Source organism: Columba livia, chromosome 4, assembly GCF_036013475.1.
Source record: "Columba livia isolate bColLiv1 breed racing homer chromosome 4, bColLiv1.pat.W.v2, whole genome shotgun sequence".
NCBI lineage: Eukaryota > Metazoa > Chordata > Aves > Columbiformes > Columbidae > Columba > Columba livia.
The window spans coordinates 73,700,273-73,723,407 of NC_088605.1; the positions used below are offsets into that span (position 1 = coordinate 73,700,273).

The following is a 23,135-nucleotide window of genomic DNA, read 5'->3' on the forward strand; positions in this document are numbered from 1 at the left end:
GACTGGAGTGTTTAAAAACACACTGGCTGATGCTCGTGTCTTGAAATTAACTGAAGAAGCTAAAACTCTAAACTCCATACATCACTGACATGTATATTGAATTTATGCTAGTAAGGAAGAGCCAGTGAGCCTGCAGCATCATTCTGCCCTTACACCTTGCCAGCAAAATAGACCCACAGAGCCAGTAACCTCAGAGTCCAGCAGCAGAAAACGTCTGTGCCAGGAATTCCAGAATAATTTACTCATCCTTTTCCCTCAGTCAGCATGCTGGTGCTGTTAAGCCAAACACTTCACAAATGTGTCAACCCAGAAATAAAGATGTTTAAAAAAGAACTGGAGACAGGAAACATGTTATGTAGCTCTTTAGTAAATGCAAGTGGAGATTTTGTCAGTCTGTTTTCCCTATTAATATTAGGGGCTTTCACAAAAATAAATAAACCAGAATGGCCAGTGTCAACACGCACTGAAGTCGGGATGCAGGGCTTCTCCCAATCACTCGCTGCCAATGAATGATGCCACAAACATAGTGCAAGTAGGACTGATCTATCTGAAATTTCAAATCAGCTCTCTCTTTACTACAAGCAAAACTCCTCTTCCTGGGAACAGAAAAGGAAAGCTCTCCATGTCTTCTTTTTTTCTCTGCTCTGAAATGAAAGGAAAAAGAATGTCCCTATTGAATCCCCTCCCCTTTTCATACTCCTCACCAAAATGTGTGGGTAGAGAGGTGTGAATAGAGGTTTGAGAATAAGGCACGTTCCTCTGCACAACTGCATGCTATGGTACGGTTAGTTTATTGCATTCCATGTCTGACAAGATGTAAGAAAACAAATCTAATTTTCTGAAGAGCACTGGCTTTGAGTAAATGCAAGGTGAATTCAACTCACCATCTGGAAGAACTGCTTCATAGATGTAAGACAAAGAGTCTCCAGGATTTGCGCTCTGTTGCTTATCTAGGAAAAAATAATAATTCTTTAATGGTATCTACTTGGAAATATCTTTAAAATGGTCATCATTTCTGATGACAGTGATCATTGCTATCCTAGTTGATTGTTTCACAGAATGTTTAGTTTGCTCCAAGGAAGATATTAGCACCAAAAATCAAGCTAAAAAAAAAAAGCACAAACAACAACAACAAAAAGATACCATGGCACTGATTTTCACTTTCTCTTTTTTAGACTAAATTCTGTATGTTATTTTAGATGTAAGATAAAGCTATTTTAAAGCTACAGTTTTGCAGAGAGAAAAAGAAATCCAACGGGGAGTGGAGAGGAACAAGTCTAGAGAGATCTTTAAATGGAATTGTAGTTATCCCCTTACAGTAAACATCCCTGTGACTGATCTTTTCAATTTGCTATAGCAGGTAGGAAATGCAGGCTTAAGGAAGAAGAGAAGCTTCCCTGAAAGTCAATATAGCAAAAAATGGGAGAGGAGTTGGGGAAAAGGAAAGATAAAAGCATCATGTGCAGGAAAGTGAGAAATGGAAAACGGACACAAACATAGAAGACAACTGTGAGGGGCTGTGTCTGAGAATACAATATATCTGATTACAGAGTTCCCAGTACTGGGTAAAAAACAAATGAAACAAACAATGGTCACATTCTGTAAAGTACTGGTCAAATATTAAAAAACTCTGACAGTTCCAGTTTGCTGAAAAGACTTCGATGGCTTAATAACTACCAGGAGACTTTCTGCCATATTATGCAGTATCTGTCTATGCCATGCTTTCTTTATGCTGGATCAAGTTAACACTTGTTTTTCCACATCTGAGGTAACATTGACATAGGAGATATAAGGCCTGCTTAAGCTCTGAGATCCAGCTAACTCAACACAAATGCTGTTGTATAGCATCTACACATATCGCTAGGTGCTCCAGAGGGGAACAACCAGTATTATTACAAGGGATCAAGACTGAAGAGTCACTGGGTAAAGACACCAAGGCTAGGATGAGGAGCCTGGGAAAGTGACTGCTTTACAGTGACTTTATTAAGGTTGCGTAAACCAAACACTCAAAAGTAGTCTTTCTCCTTTGTGGTATATTGTTGACTTATTTCTTTTAAATTGATCTGTACTGCGGACAGTGGTTAGACCTACGCTGGCATTGGCTTGTGGTTTTGTACTTAAGGTGTTGTTGACAGTATTCTGATTCAGTTATTCCTCTTACTAGAGTCCAATGAACAAGGAGAGGATTCCAGTGAGAGATATTAGCTGATTGCTGCTCTAGAGAATTTAAGTAATTTCAGGTTCCCATACTGAATTTTTGAGGCAAAAGCCTAGAAGGCTTTTCAAACATGCTTTTCAGAAGTGCTCATTAGTTTTGTACAGCACTTTTCATGAAAGACCTTACAGCTGACCTGCAGACCTCCAAGCAGACACAAACACATCTGAAATTAAAGGGAATTTGAATATGGACATAAAATATACTGTATACCGGTAAGTGTTATAAAAGGTAATATCTTAAAGTGGTATCAGAAGTGGAAGAAATGCTTGACCCTAATCTGGCTTGTTAGGAAATTCTGTTTTCTCAACAGGATCTGAATGACATTTGATACATAAATAATGCAACCGCAAACTCAAACACAAAACAAAGTATCATATAAGTGCTAATTAACTGAGTACTATTTATCCTGTGTACTAATGAGGGCAGCTTCTTGCCAGGGGAGGCGGAGAGAGGGAAGAATGCACTTATATAATGAAAGGCAATCAATGCCATGAACAAGGGTTCTAACTAAAGTTTAAGAGGCTACTTTGTACCTGTAACTTCTTGGCTTTTGAACACCTAACTTCATAACTGTAATAACATTCTCTGGACCAAATTCTGTCCTCATAGCCATTTAAATAACTACAGAGAAAGCCTACCCAGAGCAAAATCTGATTCTATTAAAAAAAAAAAAAAGTTGTTCTTTTCTATCCTAATATTGGTTAGTTTTGGGGGGTTGTTTGTTTGTTTTTCAGTATGAACTTAAGTAAATGCTACAATTAATTTTTTCAGGGATAGGTGTTACAATTTTTTAATCTGGAAAACAAGACCCTTCTTTTATCCTCTTTCCAAGAAGCTGACACTAACTTCACAGAAATACATCATGGTGAAATTGCAAATAGCAATTTTGTTATAACAACACTTGAGTGCCAAAAAATATTCAAAGAATGCATTTCCTGAAGATGTACAGCTCTAGCTGCAAAATACTTGCTGGAAATCTTAAACTTATTTGTAAGCTATAGAAATAGCCTCACAACTGCAACTAAATACTGACTGATGACTGCTGTGCCATAAACAAGACAGATTTGGATGGTGTCCACTTGCAACCTTGAAACAGCAGACTAATGATGATAATATAAATCCATTAATTCATTTTCAAAATAAAAAATTATAACCTAAATAAACAACAGTAAAATCGCAGTACATTAATTTAAATTAGTACGTGCTGTTGCAGTAGTACTTATGTTCTAATCATTTGACTTCTATTATTAATAAAACTTTTTATGGGCTTGTCCTAAATGCTGCTAAAAACCATTCATTTTAAGATGTCAGTGCATTCACTTTTCAAGATGTAAGCAGTTTTCATCCAATTAGTGTCACAAGTAAGATTAAAAAAATCACATACATGCTGCATACTTCAGAATCCAAGGGTACAGGTCACCGTGACTGGCTAGACAGATCAAAACATGAACTGCTAAGAAATCTGATTTATAATGAATAAAGGCTCCTCTGGATTTTGCAAAAATAAGAGAAGAAATAACAATGAACTTAAACAGTTTAAGCAGCAGGGGATGGCAGTCTCAACATCATGTCTATGGCTGCCACCTCCAGGCTGCCACTTCAGTTTCTCTTCTGGTTTGAAATAGCCAGGATCATGCACCACATGAAACGAGTTAATGACACTAACCACAGTTTTTTGTTGACAGTCACCCCCGTTACAAATCCTCATCATTGCACTGGCAACCCAACAATCACTCTGTGTGGAGATGGAGAAACAGAACACCTCTGTAACATTTATTAATCTGCTAATCTTAGCAGCAGTCCCTGCAGAGCTGTTCAAAGATTCATTGGCAGGGCAAAATGGAAATGAGGTCCATACTGTAGCATACAGCTCTCGTTAGTACTAGTCTAGTTCAGAGACAAGAAGGTACAAATGCATGGAAGAATAAGTTAACAGCAATGAACAGCTCAGGGAAAAAAAAGGAATGGAAGAACATTAGGAAAACACACAGAAGTGTTTTTTCATCTCTACCTCCAAAACCAAAAGTCTAATGGACAAGAGATAGGCACTGAAAACAATTAAAAGAGACAGGTGATTATCCACACAAAGAGATGGGAAATCTTCTGAATACATAGTCCTGAAGAAAGGCATAAAAAAATTGCTGCAAAGGAAAAATAATCCAAGTATACTCAATAACCTCTTTGCAAGCCATTTTAAATACTAGGAATAAAAAATAAATAAATTTAAAAATAATAATTAAAAAAAAAATATCTTTCTCCCAGATGAGTAATCTGTCAAAATCCCTGCCACAGATACCACAAATGCTAAGAGCTTAATAGGATTCTGCGAAAGAGTATCATAAATACAGACACCGCAAGCAGTCACCATTATCTTTAAGCAAAGGTAAATAATGATAAGACACGCGCATCTTCATTCCTCAGAGCTTAAATCAACACCCAGGTGACAGAAAAATCTCCCATTTGGAATACTTGCAGTGTGCAACAGAAAGCAATGCAGAGTTCTCCTAGGAAGCGCTGATGTGAGCTGGCCTGCCTGACGGCCAGGGTGCACCAGTACAGAAAAAAACACAGCCAGAGCAGTTCTCAGCTGTGTGTACAGAGGGGGTTTACACTGTGAAGCACCAGGCAGCAACACTAATCACAGTCCTGGATCTAGTTCAGTCAATTCAACTTGTTTGATCCCAGCCACAGTCTATGCAGCCCTGGTAAAGATGTACGCACTGAGACTGAAGCCTTCAAAAACTATTCATTAATTCAGTTTTGCACTTGTCTCTGAAGTTGCTGATATTGACCTCTGCCAAAGAAAAGATAATTTGAGCTATTAAGTCACTTGACATTACTATGTAAGTAAAATCCCAAAGGTACATACAATAAATATTTTTATGAATGCATAGACCTAAGCAAAGAATCTTCATCTGTCTTCTAGGAAACTGTTTATCTTCGAAAAAACATTGCAATTTCCTGTGCATGTGTCAACTGACTGTCTCTGGGCTCAGTTTCTTCCTATTTATATATATGCATATATACTCACACAGACATGCATAGTATAGACCCACTGTTTTCCTTCCACTAAAAAGCTGCCAAGGAACTTCAATCTGAAGCTAAATATCAGTCATAGTCAGAAATTGCAAACATTTTCTCCTGAAAGCAAACCAGGCAACTGTAATTAGGCTGAAAACTTAAAGTCTGAGAGATGCTAAAAAAAAATAATAAATATACTGAGTAAAAGGTTAATAAATGCCCATCTGCAAGAAATGTTAGAACAGGAGATGTTTTGGAAGGAAAGGTCTAAATTTTGTTTGGAAAGCACTGATGTGATACAGCCAAATTGTGTGTAGACACGTTCTAGGCAGGTTTGAAAGCCTTATACTATGCTTCTGCTGATCTCCTCAAGCCCAAGGCAGCAAGGACATCCACCAGCTAGGTCACTCTGACTCAGCTGGCATCTCTCTATCCCTGTGTTCAAAAGCATATTCCTGGTTGTTCACCTGCATCTAAAACCAGTTAATCTCCAAGTAAAACTCCTGAACTGGAGGATGTCTCTCTCAACCACAACCTCCTGTGCTGTTATTAGGGACTTCGCATGTAACAAAGACAGAAACAAAATGTTCTGCTTAACAGACAAAATCATAACAATATAGGAAGAGCTGAGAGGACATGAAAGACCTAGATACTACAAAGAAGCAGTAGTAAGCATAATCTCAAAGGAAAACACACAGCCATCTACTGGAAACCTGTGCACAATTACATCATCTTGCCAAAGTGGTCCACTCATCTGTCTTTCTAAAGCTATTTCTCACTTTCATTTGTGCAGCCTGGTGAGGTTAAACTTTGGGTTAAACTAAACCCTGTGCACAAACTTTGCCATTTCAGTACCTCTCACCCTCAGGACACGGGCTTTTCTTGCATTCCAGAAGTGCTAATTTTTACATTAATGTTTCTTTGTAGTTTTCACGGACGTGCAAACACATACAAACCAGATAGCTTTTAGTCCTTCCAGTACAGCTTCATTACTTGGGTTGGTAAAAGGGGAAGGGAACTTCTTCTCTTAGAGCTTTCACATGTCACATGGAAAGCGACACCATCCATGAAACTGGGTCTTTCTCAGTAATTATTTTTCTCTCTGTCAGATTTATCTACACCCTATACAATGCCACACTAAGGCATTTTGAAAGAGATGAAGCATAAACCCACAGTTTTGTAGAGTTTGAGAAAGAGAAAAAAGTGTTGTCAGCTCTTCAGTCTTACTGTGAAATGGTGATGGTAGGTTCACAGGTGCCACAGGCAGCTTTTAGACTTTACAAAGCTGCTTCCTTGTGAAAATGAAGCTGGATTAAGAGTACAACAGTTTCATCACACTTCAATGAAAAATGCACTACCCAACAAAAACTGTTAGACAAAGCTGAAGAGAGATAATTTATCCAGAAAATCTGAACTATCACTTCAAAAAAAATTCTTCCAAATTACATCAATACAGCTAAGAGAACTATTTAGTAATCATACAAAGTTTTAATTTTTAGATTACCTGATTGAATAATTCCAGTAACAACAGAGAGATATTCTTCAGGTTCCTGCTCAGTAGAAATCTCCTTGCTGCCTCCATCTAAGGTCAGTATCTCATAAAGGATATCTGAGTTCTCCACCCCACAAAGTAGAATCACCACATCATCTGGAGGTTTTAGAACTTTCTCTAGAAAATAACTTCTTTTTTGATTCAGGCAGTTAAGAAGTCCACATGATAGTATCAGGAGTTTACATTTGTAACAGGGTAGAGACAACAGCTCCTGGTGCTTGAAAGATGAAGTCTCTAGATTGTAGAGCAAGATTCCTCCTTCATTCACAATGTGTCCAAAAAGAGACTTTAAATACAGAGCCCACTCTTCCGCATCTTGTTCATATATCACAAGAATATCCTTCATATTTTCTAGAAAGAAGAAAACAAACAAACAAATAATTTCAAATACATTTTTAATCCATTATAAATATAAGAAAACAGATAGTTTCCCCCCCGTTTAAAAACTTGAGCTTCTGAAGAAACAAGACAAGTCATCACCTTGAAATGACCAAGGCAGAAAGATCATCTACAGAAATGCTGTTAAAATAGTTCAGAATATTATATGTTTGGAATAGCTTCAACTAGTATTTCAGAATGAATACTGAAATGGCAGTGTAGACACCAGAGTGCATCCATACATTCTGCTCACTCCTAGATACTTGACAAATAGGTGATACTATTAAAAATGCTACAGTTAACTTTTAAAGGCAGAAATAAAAAACATATATTTGAACACTGGACACGATCTGACTTCATTAGAAACAGGATTGGTATCTTTAAGATATTTTGGCAGCATGGTATTAGGACAGTCATTACTAATCATTTCGTACTGTCCTTACTCTAACAGAATTACTTACAAACCTGACAAATCTAAAACTACTTTTTTTTTTTTTAGTTCTGCTTTCTATTTAAGACATAAAATGTGATGCTAGCAAGACTAATAGTCATTGACAGTGTTACTAGGACAACAGTATGAAATAAAGGCAACAGGCACAAGCTGAAACACAGCAGGCACCCTCTGAGCATCAGGAAACATATTTTTTACTGTGAGCACTGGCACAGGTTGCCCAGGAAGGTTGTGAAATCTCCCTCTACAGAGCTACTCAAAAGGTGTTAGGACAGGTCCCAGCTCTGGGTGGCCCAGCTTGAGCAGGGCAGTTGTACAAGGCGGCCTCCAGATGCCCCTTCCAACCTCAATCATTCTGTGTAACCATAAAAAACCTGATTTGCTGACTGATACAATATACACTAAAATAACAGGTAGTTTAATACCCCTTCAATAGTTCACAATCACAGTGCAGTGAAGCACCAGTAACAGACTCAAGAACAGAGACAGCTGCTGAACTTCACCTCCATTGAACTTCAGTGTCTCCCAGGTTCCCAATGGGTCAGGCAACCTGCCTGGCACCTGTCTGCAGTGCAGGTCAGTAAGTCGCTTCTTTGTGAATATCAAAAGAAGTGGAAATGATGGGTACAGTTGATGGAAGAAAGGCTCTGGAACCTACATCTCATAAAACTTTAATTTAATATGGCTGCCATATTTAATTTCTCTTTTCTATCTATATTCAGAGGGACGAGTCATGCTGTTGAGGAGAGACTTGTCAGAGCAAGGTATTTCATGCTGCAGTTTGGTAAAATGTTTGTTTATTGGTTTGAAGAAAGCAGCTAGTGCTATCAAGCTACCTGTGGGAAACCAAATGTGGGGTTTTTTTTAATTATATGCTTGATTTTTTATTCTGCCATTGATTTATCTGTCTTTCAGACTGAGAGTTAACTTTGATATTAAGCAGGAATACAACACCTACATATTACTTGCCCAAAATTGTATTAAAAGGTGAAATATCACTACTTTTAAATGCTTACCTGACTTTAAATGTAGAGTCACAGTTTACCCCAGGAATAGTCATGAAGTCCCCTTTCTAAATCTACTCCATGTGCCTTAGCATTTTTCCTGTTACACAATGCTTTTGTCTTCAGAAATTTTACTAAGATGCGGATGCTTGCGTGCAGACTACTTAAAGCTCACCCAAATATCTGCTTTCAAAACAGAATCCCTTTAAGTTCAAACAACAAAATCTGGAGTTTAATGCAACACTACCCAGTATTGAATACACAGTAACAATGCTTAACTTACCAACTAGAGTTTTTTCCCCTTCATTATTTTCATCTCCCACTGAATATTTATTTGAAGTTACTGCACTTAGAATATAATCCACATTGAGATGAATTTTGTTCCCTTGAATGTTAATGTAATAGAAACTATCATATACTGACAAAATTAAGCCATGCTTCAACTACTCCTACTTGGAAACTGACTCAAAGTTAGAAATAAAATGTATTATTAGTTCAGCAATGAGAGACAGTGAGAGAATTTATGCAGTCATCCATAACCTGAAAGGGTTCTTCTGACAAACAGAACTATTCTCTAGTTACTGGCATGTAGTTGCCCAAAAAAGAACATCTCAGGAAACATGCCATCAGAAACATTCTCTGAAAAGACCTGCTGAATCTTATGAGAACTAAACATTTACACAGACCTAAAATCACATTCAGCCCTTTAAAGTCAACTGCGAGGCTGATGTGGCCCCTGGTGAAAATGAGCTTGACACCCCTGATCTGAAGAGTCTTAAGTCCATGGTTTTCAAAACCAGTACGGTTTGAAAAACGTCTGTTTTCCTTCTGAGACATCTCTACTTTCCCTTTCCCCCATATTCTTCTTACCTTGTAGGATAAAACTATCAGGATAGTTAAGGGTCATGATGAAATGATTAAAAATGGAGAATGAGAAACATAAGGCAATGTGAAAGGCCTAGACTCCCATCTTCGCTTGGAGATTTGCAAAACCTTCCTTCTAATATCAAGAAGAATCATTTCCATTTGGGCTGTATGTAGGATGCGAATGGCAAGCACACATAGTAGTTCAAATGAGATTCCAGAAACAAAAGACCTTTAATCTCTTGGCCCCTTTGTAACCTTTTCACAAAGATTCAGCCATTCACCTCTTCATATTGCTTGCCCTGATCACTTAAAATTATATAATAAGGAACTATGGAAAAAGTTTCACCAGCACTTGAAAAAAACCCTGCAATTTAACATTTGAAAACAGCATGAGAACATTTAATTCAACACTAGTCAGTGGCCTTAGTATAATAAACTGCCCCCACGCATCCACAAGACATCGATTTTCCCAGTCAGTGTACCTGTTATACATCCAGTAAATGTATCTCAAAATGCATCTCTAGATCTTGGTTGCTGGAATTCTGCAAGGCAAATCCCCTGAAGCAAGCAAAAATGGGAAGGACAGCAAAAAGCACTTTAGAACTACTTGCAGATAATGGAAAATGTTTTCAAGTCAGTTATGTTGCTTCTCAGAGATGTTCCACTAATGGAAATGAAAATTACAAAAGCCTGCTTGTAAACTTCAGAGTGAGATCACAAAGTAGCTAAATTGCTGCAGCACTGTGGCACACCTGTTTCAATTAAAGCAATTATCCTAAAGCATGGGACATTCCTGCCATCACTGTATCAGCCAGCAGAGCTGCTGCACTAGTGTTCTCAAATGCCTATTTAACTAGCACGTAATAAGAACATTTTCATTGTTTATGTACATTCTGTTACTAACTGCTGCATTGTGTGCGAAAACAAGTACTTGCTCTATCTGTATAAAATCAAGCCTCCTGTCCTCATCATTATTCCCACTAAGCTCAGTGAGGTCTGGAGGGGGCAAAATTAAGTTCTATGGAGAGGAATGATTTTCCTCCAAATGGGATGAGTTTAGGCTTAAACTTCTAGGCTCTCTCTGTGAAGAAATCCCATCGACCTTCTCTACAGTGCCAGCAGGAACAGAGAGCGAAATGAGTTTGTGGGGTACCTTTCTACAGCATGGACCTGACCCAGGTAGGCTAGAAAGATACCTGACTATCAAACCTGACAAAGCCAACATTATGCCCAAAAAGCTGTTTCTTCTGAAGAGTGATATGGCCTTATTCCCTGGTTTAGGCCTCTCTGATCTGTCCTGTGAATACATACAGAAGTGTAATGATTATCACAGTATCTTCCCCTGTGGAGGCCTCATCCATCCACAGCTGAATACCTACTGATGGACAGGTGCTCTCATTTCTAATGAGCATGACTAAACACAAATATGGGGTATAAAGGTCAGAACTCAATTCTCTATTTCAAGGTACACATCCTGCTTTATCATCACCGCAATGAGGCAAAATTTTTTGTCATTACACTCACTTCCTTGAGAGCAAATTGCACCTTTGGTAAATTTTAGCAGAATATAGTCAGGTAATTCAGAAATGCTTTAGACAAGAATAAATCATGAAGAGAAAAATATACCATACTGACAGCATAAAGAGCTGAAGTAATACATAACTTTTTTATGACTGCTGTGGAACTAGTCTTTAAGGTCACACAAAAACCTGAAAAGCTGTATCAAGTTTGTATTAATTGATGCTATTTCTACTAGAAGCAACAACCACCTGAAACTTTCCTTTATACCAGCACTATAACTACAGTTCTATAAACATGAAACACTTTTAAAAATTCCAGTTTCAAAATTTCACTCCTATGGTAGACCAAAGTGGGGGTTTTGTTGTTTTTTTGTTTGTTTGTTTGTTTTTCATTGCCAGTGTCTCTCTTATCAGGATCTCTCTAGATAGGCCCATCCTGATTTATCCCACGGATTTTTTTATTTATGTTCACATTCGAACTGCTTGTTTATATTCACCTTGTTTGCTTTTTCTTCCACTTTCTGTTGCTATTTTCTCTGCCACCTTTCATTCATTTTTACATCAGTTTCTCATGAATTCTCATCTCTAATTCCTTTGAAATAAGAAACATAGAAAACATGCTCTGCAGATATTTATTAGCGCTAGGGGAAACAGTCTCATGAAATCCAGCACGTTTGCTTTTATCACAAAAGAATACACCTCAGAAAATTGTGTGTATACAACCAAACAGAAAGCACTGATCTTGCAAACAATAACTTTTTGGGCAAGTTGCTGTGGTTGTAACTGCTGTGATCTAGGAAGGTCACACAGCAGCACTACTCTATCAAACACAAGGAAAATATCTTACATATTAGGTAGTGTAATTTATACTCCAGGGACTTAGCAGACACATCATCAGACAATCATCATTATACAACAATGTTTTTCAGTAACTATCACCACCTACTGCAGTTTCTGCTCAGAGAGATTTCTGTGTTTCCTGCATTTGCAACATGGTCAAATACATCGAATTAACCATGGACAGCATCCCAACAGTTCCTAAACTACAGATTATCACTGACACAAGAAATCTGTCAGGTAAAACTGTCTTAGAGCAGTCATAGAATCACAGAACAGTTTGTGTTGGAAAGGACCTTTAAAGATTACCTAGTCCAACCCTCTGCCACGGGAAGGGACATCTTTCACTAAAGCAGGTTGCTCAAAGTCTTATCCAACCTGACTTGGAGCACTTCCAATGATGGAGCATCCCCAGCTTCTCTGGGCAACCTGCTCCAGTGTCTTACCCATACTTCTTTAGGTTTCTAAAACAACTATGTTTCCCTTGCCACAAGTCAGCAGAGTATCCAGGGAGGACTCCTGATAGCCCATAAATCAAATGGTTTTATCTTCTGCTTTTACAGACTGTTTTAAAATAAATTTTTATGTATCTCATTTACCTGAGCATTCATCCAGACATTAAAGGAAGTATAAGAAGCAGTTTCTATTTGATATGTAACACGTCTAAGCTACAAGGCTCTAGAAGAAAGTATCCTCTGGTTTCAGCTCATTTATTTTGTCCCTTTCTGACAAATAAGTGACAGTCACAAAAAGCCCCAAACAATAACAACAACCAAAAAAAACCAAGACAAACCTCTAATAATTGTTGGACGCTTTATATTTTTGTGTTAACCTTTTCAACAGCATTCATGTTAATGATGCACGCAGAAGGAAGTAAATGAAGTAGAAAAATCATTACATAAATGTGTAGTTTCATAAAATGAGCAATGACAGAGCTAACAGTGAGTTAGAAACCAAGCTAAGTAAAACATTCAGCAACAACCTCAGTAGATAGCTGACTTCTCTATATTAAACCCACCTCAGCTTCCTCTCTACTGCCTTAAGACAAAGATTCTAGACACTAGCTATATAACAACCTACATTTACTTCTGCCCATCAGACAGAAAGAAATCAAGTTAGTCACAAGTGCAAGTCTGCCCTTGCATAACTCACCCACAGGACTGCAAAATCAACTGTAATGTCCAAAGACTGTTAAAGCTTACATGAGATTCAAAAGACATTCTTCCAGCAAGCGTATTTCTTCAGTATAACTTAAACACATGCAATTATCTTTCTCCCCCTGCAAAATTCTCAAATTATTACCAGTCTAACAATAGGACTAAATTGGAGAGTTACCTAGGTATCAATTTCGGGTCCTCCTCTAGCGGACAGCCCTCATAGAAAGGTTTAATATCTGCTGCCTTTGACCAAATCAGTTGCTTCCTGGAAACGAACCAATTGGAAGTTCTGTATGTTCAGGTTCTTGCAAACAGATTTACCACACCCTATATACCTGCCTACTATACTTTATTGTCACTGCCATATGTTCTCACTGTTGGATAAAAACAGGAAAACTATGTCTACGTAATTATGTAAACTGGAATAAATGTATCTCACCAGTATTTCTAGCTTTTCAAGCACATCACCTTCCATTTCTAGTTAGAAAGGTACAGAATAAAGTGAAAACTCATCCTTCTTGAGCCATTTCCTACACCAAATTAAACCTTATCTCACTACAGTCAGAGAATCTGTGCAGTTTAAATATAGTAAATCTCAGAAGCTTGAGGGGGACAGGACAGGACCAAGGAATTATGAAGCATCCTGCAGTTTACATTATCAAGCCCCTCATTGTTTGACTGAATCTATATAACCCAATTTTTATTTTGCTCTTGAATATCCAAAAAAAGAAAAATCTTAAAAGAAAACAGGCTGATGCATAGGACTAGCACTGTCTTGTTTGCACATACATTTTATCAGCATCTAATCTAAGACTCCTCAGGACACCGCAGTTTAACATGCTACCACATGCCAACTGCTCAGCAATAACTGACTGCATGTTTGCTGTACATATGAAACACAACGTGCAGTCTTGTATTTCTTCCTCTGAAGTTTATACCACTCATGCTCCACCTTCTGTTTACTGCAAATTATTGCTATACCTGCATAAACATCTTAAATACACAAACAAAAAAATCTCACTGCTACACAAAGGGGCGGTCCTACACATCTCTACTATACAGTTGATTATGCCCCTGCTGACAACTTATTTTTTTATTCACTTCAATCAACTCCCCAGCCTGTTTTGCCTTGAAGTTTCCTAAAAGCTTCTGTTGACAAAAGGGAAAATGAGGCATAGGATCAATCCAAGCCTCTGGAATTAATGAGAGGGGAAGATTGCCACTTGGAGTAACAGCTATGGCTTAGAGTGAGTAAACACTAATATTCAGTTAAGAACATGAGTATACGTTTAAAATAAACCATCTGATTGTCCTCACCAAGTTGGGCTTCACATTACTGACTAGCCGTGGAACACATAAACGGCATACCTTTCAGAAAAAAGTAAAGCAGACCATGTGCTTCAGAATCACACCTATTGTGTGTCACCTGCTAATGCCATAGGATCAGACTAGAGTAAGTTCAAAAAAAGCTCCCTTCAATGTACCCTGCATGGCTATCAGGTCCTTAGCACCTACTGCTGGCCTCTACAAATCCCCTTCTGCAGGGAGTGCTATTTCCCAGTGTGGAAGCAGCCTTACAGCATTTGGGAAACCAAGTCCTGAGAGCACTCACTGACTTGACCACAGCCACTCAACACTAAACCATAGTACCGTGAGCATGCAGCCAAGCTCCAACTCGCTCTTGCACACTTGTACTAAAGCAGGTTCCTCAAGTGATGCTTTTGAGCATAGCCACTTCCGCTGAATTCATAGCTGGGACAGACTGCAGGGCCACATGGTCCTGTGGTACTAAATGTACTCATAGGTACCTGCATTGGCTAGTTAGAACTACAACAAAATGAAACACTTACTAAACTAAGTGCTTATTATGACATTAAAATTCAGTGAAAAGACTTCAACAATATACTAAGAATGGAAAAACCAAGGAAGAAAACAGTATAATCAAGAGTCATTTTCAAAAAATGACAGTTGCTTAAATCTCTTGTGAAACTTCTCATTAATCTGATCTTCCAGGAAGAAACATAAACCCATAAAAAGAAAGGAATTCAAGTTTGGAAACACTCCTCTCAAGACTCCTACTGCTTCAATAAGGACTTAAATCCTTAACTACCATTTATCAAGTACTGGATTGTCTCAGGCAAGCTTTTTTTTTTTTCCTAAGTAAGTGTGAAACCTTTGCTCTTTTCAGTGTACTAAACAAACTGTTTTCTGGAGAGTTATGTACAGTTTGGCAATTTAAATTGCTCGGTGTTCATCTGCGATGCAACTGTGGTGCAATAAACAAAATAGTATAACTGACTTTTATAATATTTGAATATGGTCAACGTTCAACCCTTGATTTCCGATAAAAAGGACTAGCTTTTCAAAGAAGTCTCCAAAACACACTAAATCCAATGAATGAGCCGTCACAGCTTCAAAAGATGGTTGTCTTTATATGAGATAATTTAAGGCATGTTTTAAATAAGAGGCTGTATACAAAATGAATAACAATTATTATTCTATGTTATCCATAATAAACAGCATAGACTTAACAGCATGTGGGAGTACAAAATTTATGGTATACACTACCTACTTGCAAGATAAAATACAGGAATATGGATTGCCATACTAATGAATTCTATAAACTTCAGTGTTGAAATACAGGCTGCAAGTTTGCCAATGAAACAGAGCTGTTCTAAAACTCTTGTAGAAAACTGTCAAGTAAAATTAAAATGAAACTGTCCTGAATGTACCCTGTAAGGAGAAAAATCTTCTGTTTCCAAACTTATAAACCTAGGATCTGCCTTAAACTTTCACAGAAAGTATCTTTTCTCCAATTCAATCATTACAGACTCGGTTTCATGCATTCAAGGCCAAATTATATTTGGCTTCCTCTAAAATGGTTAATCTTGAACAGTGAAGAGAATTGATAAGGGGAGAAACAGATTTGGAAGTTTTGATGATAAGATTATGGTGTTACAAAAGCAGAATACAAGTATGAAAACCTCAAAAACTTTGAAACACTGGCAAAATTCCTTCTGATTGTGCTCAGCAACAAGGCATCCTTGGCTAAGTAGAGCTATTCTGACATACACTAGCTGGGGAATTGGCCTTCTATTTTTACAGCAATTCCTAAGCATTTTGAAAAGAAATTCCAAGTATTTCAAGGAAAGTATACCAACAGGCTCTTAAAAAACATGTGGACATTTCCAAACATCTATCCATGAACTGTCTGTCCCAAATTTCCACAAAAGCTCATTTCCTAAAAATAACAGGAACTACTTGGCACTACATGCTTTTGAAAAGTCTTGGCATCTTTTTTAACAACATCTGTCATTTGCTTACATTTTTGAAGTACATTATCTTCAAGATCAAAAAGGAAAATAGAAGTTTGCTTTCCTTTTCTAATCGCAGCATACACTACTGTGTACCTCAAGGTTTGAATGTTCCAAATCAGTGCTTAGGTGGTATACTAGTAAAGCACTGTTCTCTGATAAAAGTAGTAACTGAGGATCACTGAATGCTGATATTCCAAGTAGGCTATACTCAGGCAGTAACTGTATTTCCTATAGATATGTTAATTCTCATTTATCATAAAAGTAATTTCCAGATACTGCTAAATTGAATTGTACTAAGTTTATCTTTAATAGTGTTTAATACTTTGCAATAATTAAAAGTCATGAGTTGACAAATGGTCCTACACTAAAAATGACTGCTCCTCACCCCTAAGCTTACAAGCAGTGAACCACAGCCACAAACTGTAGCTATTTATAAGTACCTGTATAAAGTTTCAAGTCAGTTACTGTTGTTAAGCATGTGATCGGAAAGTAAAAGGTTGCTTTCCAAACTCCGCTATACCTCTGCTTGAACTGTCTCAGTGTCAAACGTGTAAGCCTTATTTAATTGCACAAAGATTCATAGAAAGATTGAAAAACAAAGTAACGATGGGACTGCTTGAGACCAGTATGCTTTAACTGTCAGGCCCATGATAGCATAAATTAAATTCTGTGGCTTAATACAAAGTCTTGCTTTCTTACTATGCAGGGAGCCAATGAACACTAAATAATCAATATTATCACATAAAATAGATCCCAGTTTAAACTTTAAATCTTGGTATTCATGGCTCTCTTCTTATCTTCACAACAGTTTCAAATTTCCTAGATATATAAAATACTCTTCTGAACCTATTACTACTTTTGTTTACATTTAATAAAACCTAGCTGTTTATCACGGCTCATGTTGTAATAATCTCAATTTATACAAAAGGTCAGTGCAACTATACTTTTTCAATGATAGCCAGAAATGACTGGACCTCCCAGGAGCATATAATTATACCACAAGCTACTGCTGCTGTTCACATTCTGGCACTTATGCTTATGAGAGGAGTCAAAACATTTTTTATTAACTCCTTTATAAAGGAGTATATAAGCTAATCAAATTATCAAAGAACAGCTTCAAGAGATATACAATCAAGAGAACAGTGACACCGTGGTTCTCAAGTCCCTGGACACAAACGTTATTCTTCTCAGAAACTGAGATCATTGTGCTTTCTTTCACCTTTACCATGCAATCAGTGATACAATTTTTCAAATGTGGGTGGTCAATTGCTTATATGCAAACCTCAGTAATCACTGCTTGCAAGAGAAGGGAGACCAGAGAGGATTAGCACAAGAAAAGCATTGTCTCAGGATCAACTTTTGAATCTGAATCAGCAACCCAACACTTCTGAAGACAAATTAGAGTTTTATGTTAATTATAAGGTACCTGAGTTTCAAAGCTTAACGGATTCCATTTTTCTTTTTCCTCATAGAATGTTTTTTTAAAAATATAAAATTCTAGTTTCTAGTCAGCAGACTTGCATGCAAATGTTGCATCTGGAGTACACATCAGAATAACTTCTTTATCCACGGTGAAGATCTCCATTTCTATTAAGAAGATCTCCATTAAGGAGACAGATTTCAGCTTTAAGATATCTGAGTATGATACTTTTGTTTCCCACTGCAGAAATATAAAAATGTTGTATTAATAATAAAAAATAGGAACTTATTTTCAGAATAGTAAGATTGTAAGATGACAGCAGCTTCTGCAGTATAGGCTTCTTTGATACTCAAATTACTAATATATTATTCATATTATGTTATTGCTGAACCTACTTCAAAACTCCACCACTAGACCCCTTAGATTTTGAATCAAATCATGGTATGAGACCTATTTTGTCCCTAAAAGTGAGTTCAAGTGATCCCTAATTCTTGAGAAAAACAAAAATCAAGTATTATTTGTGTATATTCACTGTCTAGATTCCCTCACAGAACATCTGTCATGTAAACTGTCCCAGGAACATTTGCAGGCACAGAAAGGTACATCATGTAAATAAAGAGCACACAGTGGAAGATCTCAGTGATGGTATTTATGTTCATGACTGCAGAGAGGTGTGATAACTCAAACGCAGCATAGCCATTAACAAGTTATCCGTCAGTGCCTCCTGTTTCAAGTGAGGACAGATGTCACCAAGGATCATGCATTACAGATGTTTTTTCTCTACAAGGTGCAGCATGTGTAGTGGATTTTGCATAAAGAAGTCTGTCTAGGCCAGGTTTTCCTTCAGAGTACTGACAAGTAACAACGCTGTCCCTCCCATCAAGTATCCCAGTTTTCAGATTAGAGCTAGACTAGGCCTTGGGCAATCCACCCAAAGCAACTTCAATACCTCGTAAGTAGTGTCCCATCAGGAGAAAACAGACCTATTTTCACTGTGGAAATAAAGGTTTGGTGCTGTGGTAAAACTGCAATAGACAGGTCTATTCATGGATGTTCCAGGTAGATGAGGCTTGTGCAGAGAAATACATGAAACAATGACAGCGATAAATGATGACAGAGTAGAAGGTCAGCATAATTACTGCTTGCTGAACCTACACTTACTTGTTTCCCTGCCAATTCTCAATACCACATATGTGGAACTAGCTGAAAGCAACTGGGAAACCGGCCATCCTTCTTTGGTGTTCTTAGGTACCTGCTCAGCAATTACTCTAGCAATTTCACATGGGTACTCAAGATTTGACTGCTTTTATTCACCAAAAGCCAAACTTTAAACTAGATGTGCCCAGGTCATGCACAATTGTATACTGTTGTTTAGATACAATGATCAGTAAGCAAACATCTCATTATCAGAATACAACTGACTGTTCACACCTAGGAATATCTGCTTGCACAGTAACTGAGACAGTACATACACATTTTGTAATGCTATTAAACATGGCCATGCACGCTACTTTTTTCTTTAAAGAAGCTTGCAAGAATGCAAGTCCAGTCCAGATAGAAAATCCTGTCTGTCAAAGGCTAGATAGTAGTAAAATAACTATATCCATTCTGCAACAAGCCTTGGGTTGAAAGCAAAGCAGTCCTGAGTTTTGATACTTTATCTACAACTAACTTATTACACAACATCTAGGAAAGTCACTTTGCCTTTCTTCTCTAGTGTTTCCATCTGTATAATGACAGTAGTAGGTAGAGGTGGCTTACAATGCTAATGTCATTAGAATGCTGCATTTTATAATTAATATCTAATATGATTACTTTGATGTTATAAAGTGATATTAAATTTTAGGTATTCTGAAAAAAAAACCAACCTGCCTTGACATCTTAAGTAGTCATTTAAAATGGTGAGCCAGAACAGTAAACTAAAGTATTGAGCCACCTTTGCAGAGTCAGGCCTTCAGTTATCTCCTTCTCAATTCCTCATTCATAAAATGAGGAAATAAGTAACTGTCCTGACTAATAGAAGACTTGCAAAGATAAAGCTGAGCACCCTGCTGCAAGCAAGTCAAACCTCTGGCATCTGGCTGCGCATCTTCCAATTCTCCTTTATTGAGAGACCAGCTTTGTAGTCACTGGTTTGACTTAAGTGTTCCTCAGCTTTGCAAATGTACATGAAGAAACTGGGAGCAGTAAATACACAGTATTTCAGTGAATAAGGAAACATAACTGGGAAGAATGAACACAGGGACCAGGAGTGAAGCGTTTCTGGTCCAGATTCAGGACTGCGTCTCATTTACATGAGACCTCTGTAAGTCATCTTACCTTCTCATTAATTTTCTCCAACAATATAGGGCATGAAAATACACTACATTACTACCAGTGGAGTAACAAAATATACACTAATAGTTTTGAGGCACACAGATAATGTGACAAACAACAATGAAAACATAAATAAGGAAATTAATATTTCTGTGTAAAGTCTAGCAGTGTTTTACTGTACAGTGTAAAATAAGACTAGATGCCATACTGAACACTGAGACTGAAAAAGGATGATCCCTTTTTAATTGATAACACAGGTATGATTAGCCAATTAAGACTATTCCAGAGTGGGTATACATGTAGGCCAAATTAACATTACTCATGAAACTTTCATTCCTTCATTTCTTAACCTTCTGGTGCCAGACTTCCCTCTCTTCAGAAAAATTGCATTATGCACTTCAAGACAATAACAGATGAATTGAACCTACTTGCAACTGAGAAGTTATCTAAAGCTGTCTTGAGGTGCTATGAGCAGTCGTCTCAATAAAAGCTCTGGCATGATTTGTCACGAAAAGTGCAAAACTGTAACATGAGTTGAAATATCAAAAGGAAAAAAAAAAGTTTTTTGGACTAGCAATGCTATAGGGCATGCACCCAATAAGCAGAGAATACCTCATGTAGGTTTCTCCACTCTTCAACATGACACTTGGAGGACAACCTAGGGAGACAAAGGCAAAAGCAGCGCATCTCATTTCTCCACAGGAACCTCCCCACACAGCAGCGCCTCCATCCTCCACCAACAGCCCCTCGGGTACCCGTGGGCAGCCCTGCAGAAAAACCGCCACAAAAACCGTTCCGGCAGCAAAGCCCCCCAAAAAAACTCCTCACCCACGACGCCTACCCGCGCACGGCGCTACCCCCGTCAAGGTAAAGGACTCCGGTTGCAATATGGCGGCCGCGGCTCTTCGCGCCAACGGCCACTTCCAACGGCCGCCGCGCGCGCCCGCCCTCACACCCGCGCCGCCCCTCACAGACCTGCCGGGCGCACGATGGCGCCGCCGCCGCGTCCGCTCGCTCTCTCCCTGGGAACAGAAGGCGCTGTCCCGGCTGGTGAAGTCGCCGCCGCCGGTCCGGAAGCGTGGGGCCGCTCCCAGTTCCTTCCGGCCATGGGGTTTCGCCGCCCGCTCCCGCCGTACCGTATACCCCCATCCTACTCGCCTCAGGTGTTACCATCACATGAGCACACCACAGCGTTACAGAAGGTAACCAAAAACAAGCAATCCACGCACTTTGACTGTTTTATTAGGGTTCTACTACGCAGTGCTTCAAGCTATAGAGTAGCAACGAAGATGATGAAGGGAGTGGAGCATCTCCCGTGTGAGGAAAGGCTGAGGGAGCTGGGGCTCTGGAGCCTGGAGAAGAGGAGACTGAGGGGTGACCTCACTAATGGTTATAAATATGTAAAGGGTGAGTGTCAGGAGGATGGAGCCAGGCTCTTCTCTGTGACAACGAATGGTAGGACAAGGGGTAATGGGTTCAAACTGAAACACAAGAGGTTCCACTTAAATTTGAGAAGAAACTTCTCAGTGAGGGTGACAGTCACTGGCCCAGGCTGCCCAGGGAGGTTGTGGAGTCTGGAATGTCTGGAGACATTCAAACCCGCCTGAACACCTTCCTGTGTAACCTCATCTGGGTGTTCCTGCTCCGGTGGGGGGATTGCACTGGATGAGCTTTTCAGGTCCCTTCCAGTCCCTGACATTCGGTGATTCTGTGTAATACTACGAAACACCATTTTCGATCACAGATGGCGTATATGGCTCAACCTGTTTCATTGCTACAGGATTCCATGGCTTCTATGTAATCATTGGATCCTCCTTCGTATCAGCCTGTCTCCTGCGACTAACTACATTCCACTTTACATCAAACCACCATTTTGGATTTGAAGCAGCAGCCTGATACCAACGTTTTGTAGACGTCATCTGATTATTCCTCTACGTAACTATCTATTGGTGAGGATCCTGCTCTTCTAGCATATTAATTACAATCAACTTACAATCCTTAAAATCTGGTGTAACCCCAGAGAAGAGCAATTAACATAATCACATTCATACTCACCTTATCCCTCATTTTATGTATTCTCCTAACCACATTAAACTACTGGCTCATCAGGAAGCATTGATCACAGTAACATCTTGCAAGTTCAGAATAAAGGCCAGACCCACAAGAAGCTGGAGTTACCCCTTAAAATAGGATTACAGGAAAACTGGATGTACCTCCTGGAAGAAAGAAAAGCGTTAAGTTGGTTTCCAAAGGGAGTAAAGCTTCTCCGACTGCACTTGACGTGTGGTTGTATGCTTCTCACTCATTTGAACTTCTGTGTTCCTCTTCCCTACCAGAACTTCAATGCTTTGCAGCTGATTCTAGTGAAATTTGTCAAAGGTTTTAAGAATCTCAAAGGTGAAGTTGCTAAGTATCAATTTCAGGAGTGTGGGTGTCCAAACTGGAGGAGACAAATGCTCAGCTCTGCCTGAACCGAAGGAAAGGTTGCAAAGTGAATTCAAGCAGTATTAAAGGAAAAGCCACACAGAGGCAGTCTTTATAGACAGCATGACAAAACCTTCACAGTTTGCAATCAACCACAAACCACAAATCTGCGGGAGGCTGGACTTCAGTCAAATAACTGCTTCTGTAAAGCCCTTGCCCGCTGCAGGGACTGTGTCCAACTGAAGTACATGAAAAATGGAACCATCGTGAGCTGTTCCTGTTTCTGTCAGTACACAGGTAGATACTTGGTTTTCATTTGGTATGTGTTTTGGATGTTTTTTTGTGCTTTTGATACATATGCACAGGGAAAATCCAGGCTAGATCCAAGCATGTCAGTCTACATGTGCATCAGGAAGAGCCTGGAATAACTCCCCTTGTTCTTTTCTGCTCATTTTGCCCTTCAGATTTCGTTCATTGAATGACAGGTATCTGGGCATTACCTCATTCTAATACTGTACTTTTGGACACGGGGATCGCAGCATTAGAGTGTCAGTAGTACTGAGTCATGAGCAAGATGAACAGGAAGGAGATTATTATAACAGAGGAAGCAATATGTCAAAGATAAAACATTTGGAAATATTGTATCTAACTAT

At 38.6% G+C, this 23,135-nt stretch overlaps 1 protein-coding gene and 1 long non-coding RNA gene across 4 annotated transcripts in view; one reads left to right on the top strand and one right to left on the bottom strand.

Moving 5' to 3' along the window:
* The window catches only part of BANK1 (B cell scaffold protein with ankyrin repeats 1), a 128,222-nt gene extending 107,056 nt beyond the window's left edge, over positions 1-21,166 (bottom strand). Inside the window, exons 1-3 of one of the 3 annotated variants that reach the window (XM_021283050.2) lie at positions 21,034-21,166; positions 6,744-7,142; positions 885-950 (exon numbers count right to left, since the gene is read on the bottom strand). In XM_021283050.2, the coding sequence (XP_021138725.2) occupies positions 885-950; positions 6,744-7,142; positions 21,034-21,166 (598 nt within the window). The other 2 variants (XM_065062844.1, XM_065062843.1) reach the window with 2 other exon arrangements.
* LOC135579452 (uncharacterized) overlaps positions 21,148-23,135 on the top strand; it is a 39,280-nt gene continuing 37,292 nt past the window's right edge. The window contains exons 1-2 of the long non-coding RNA XR_010472592.1: positions 21,148-21,260; positions 21,839-22,779. This is a non-coding gene — a long non-coding RNA (uncharacterized LOC135579452). The remainder of the gene's footprint in view (positions 21,261-21,838; positions 22,780-23,135) is intronic.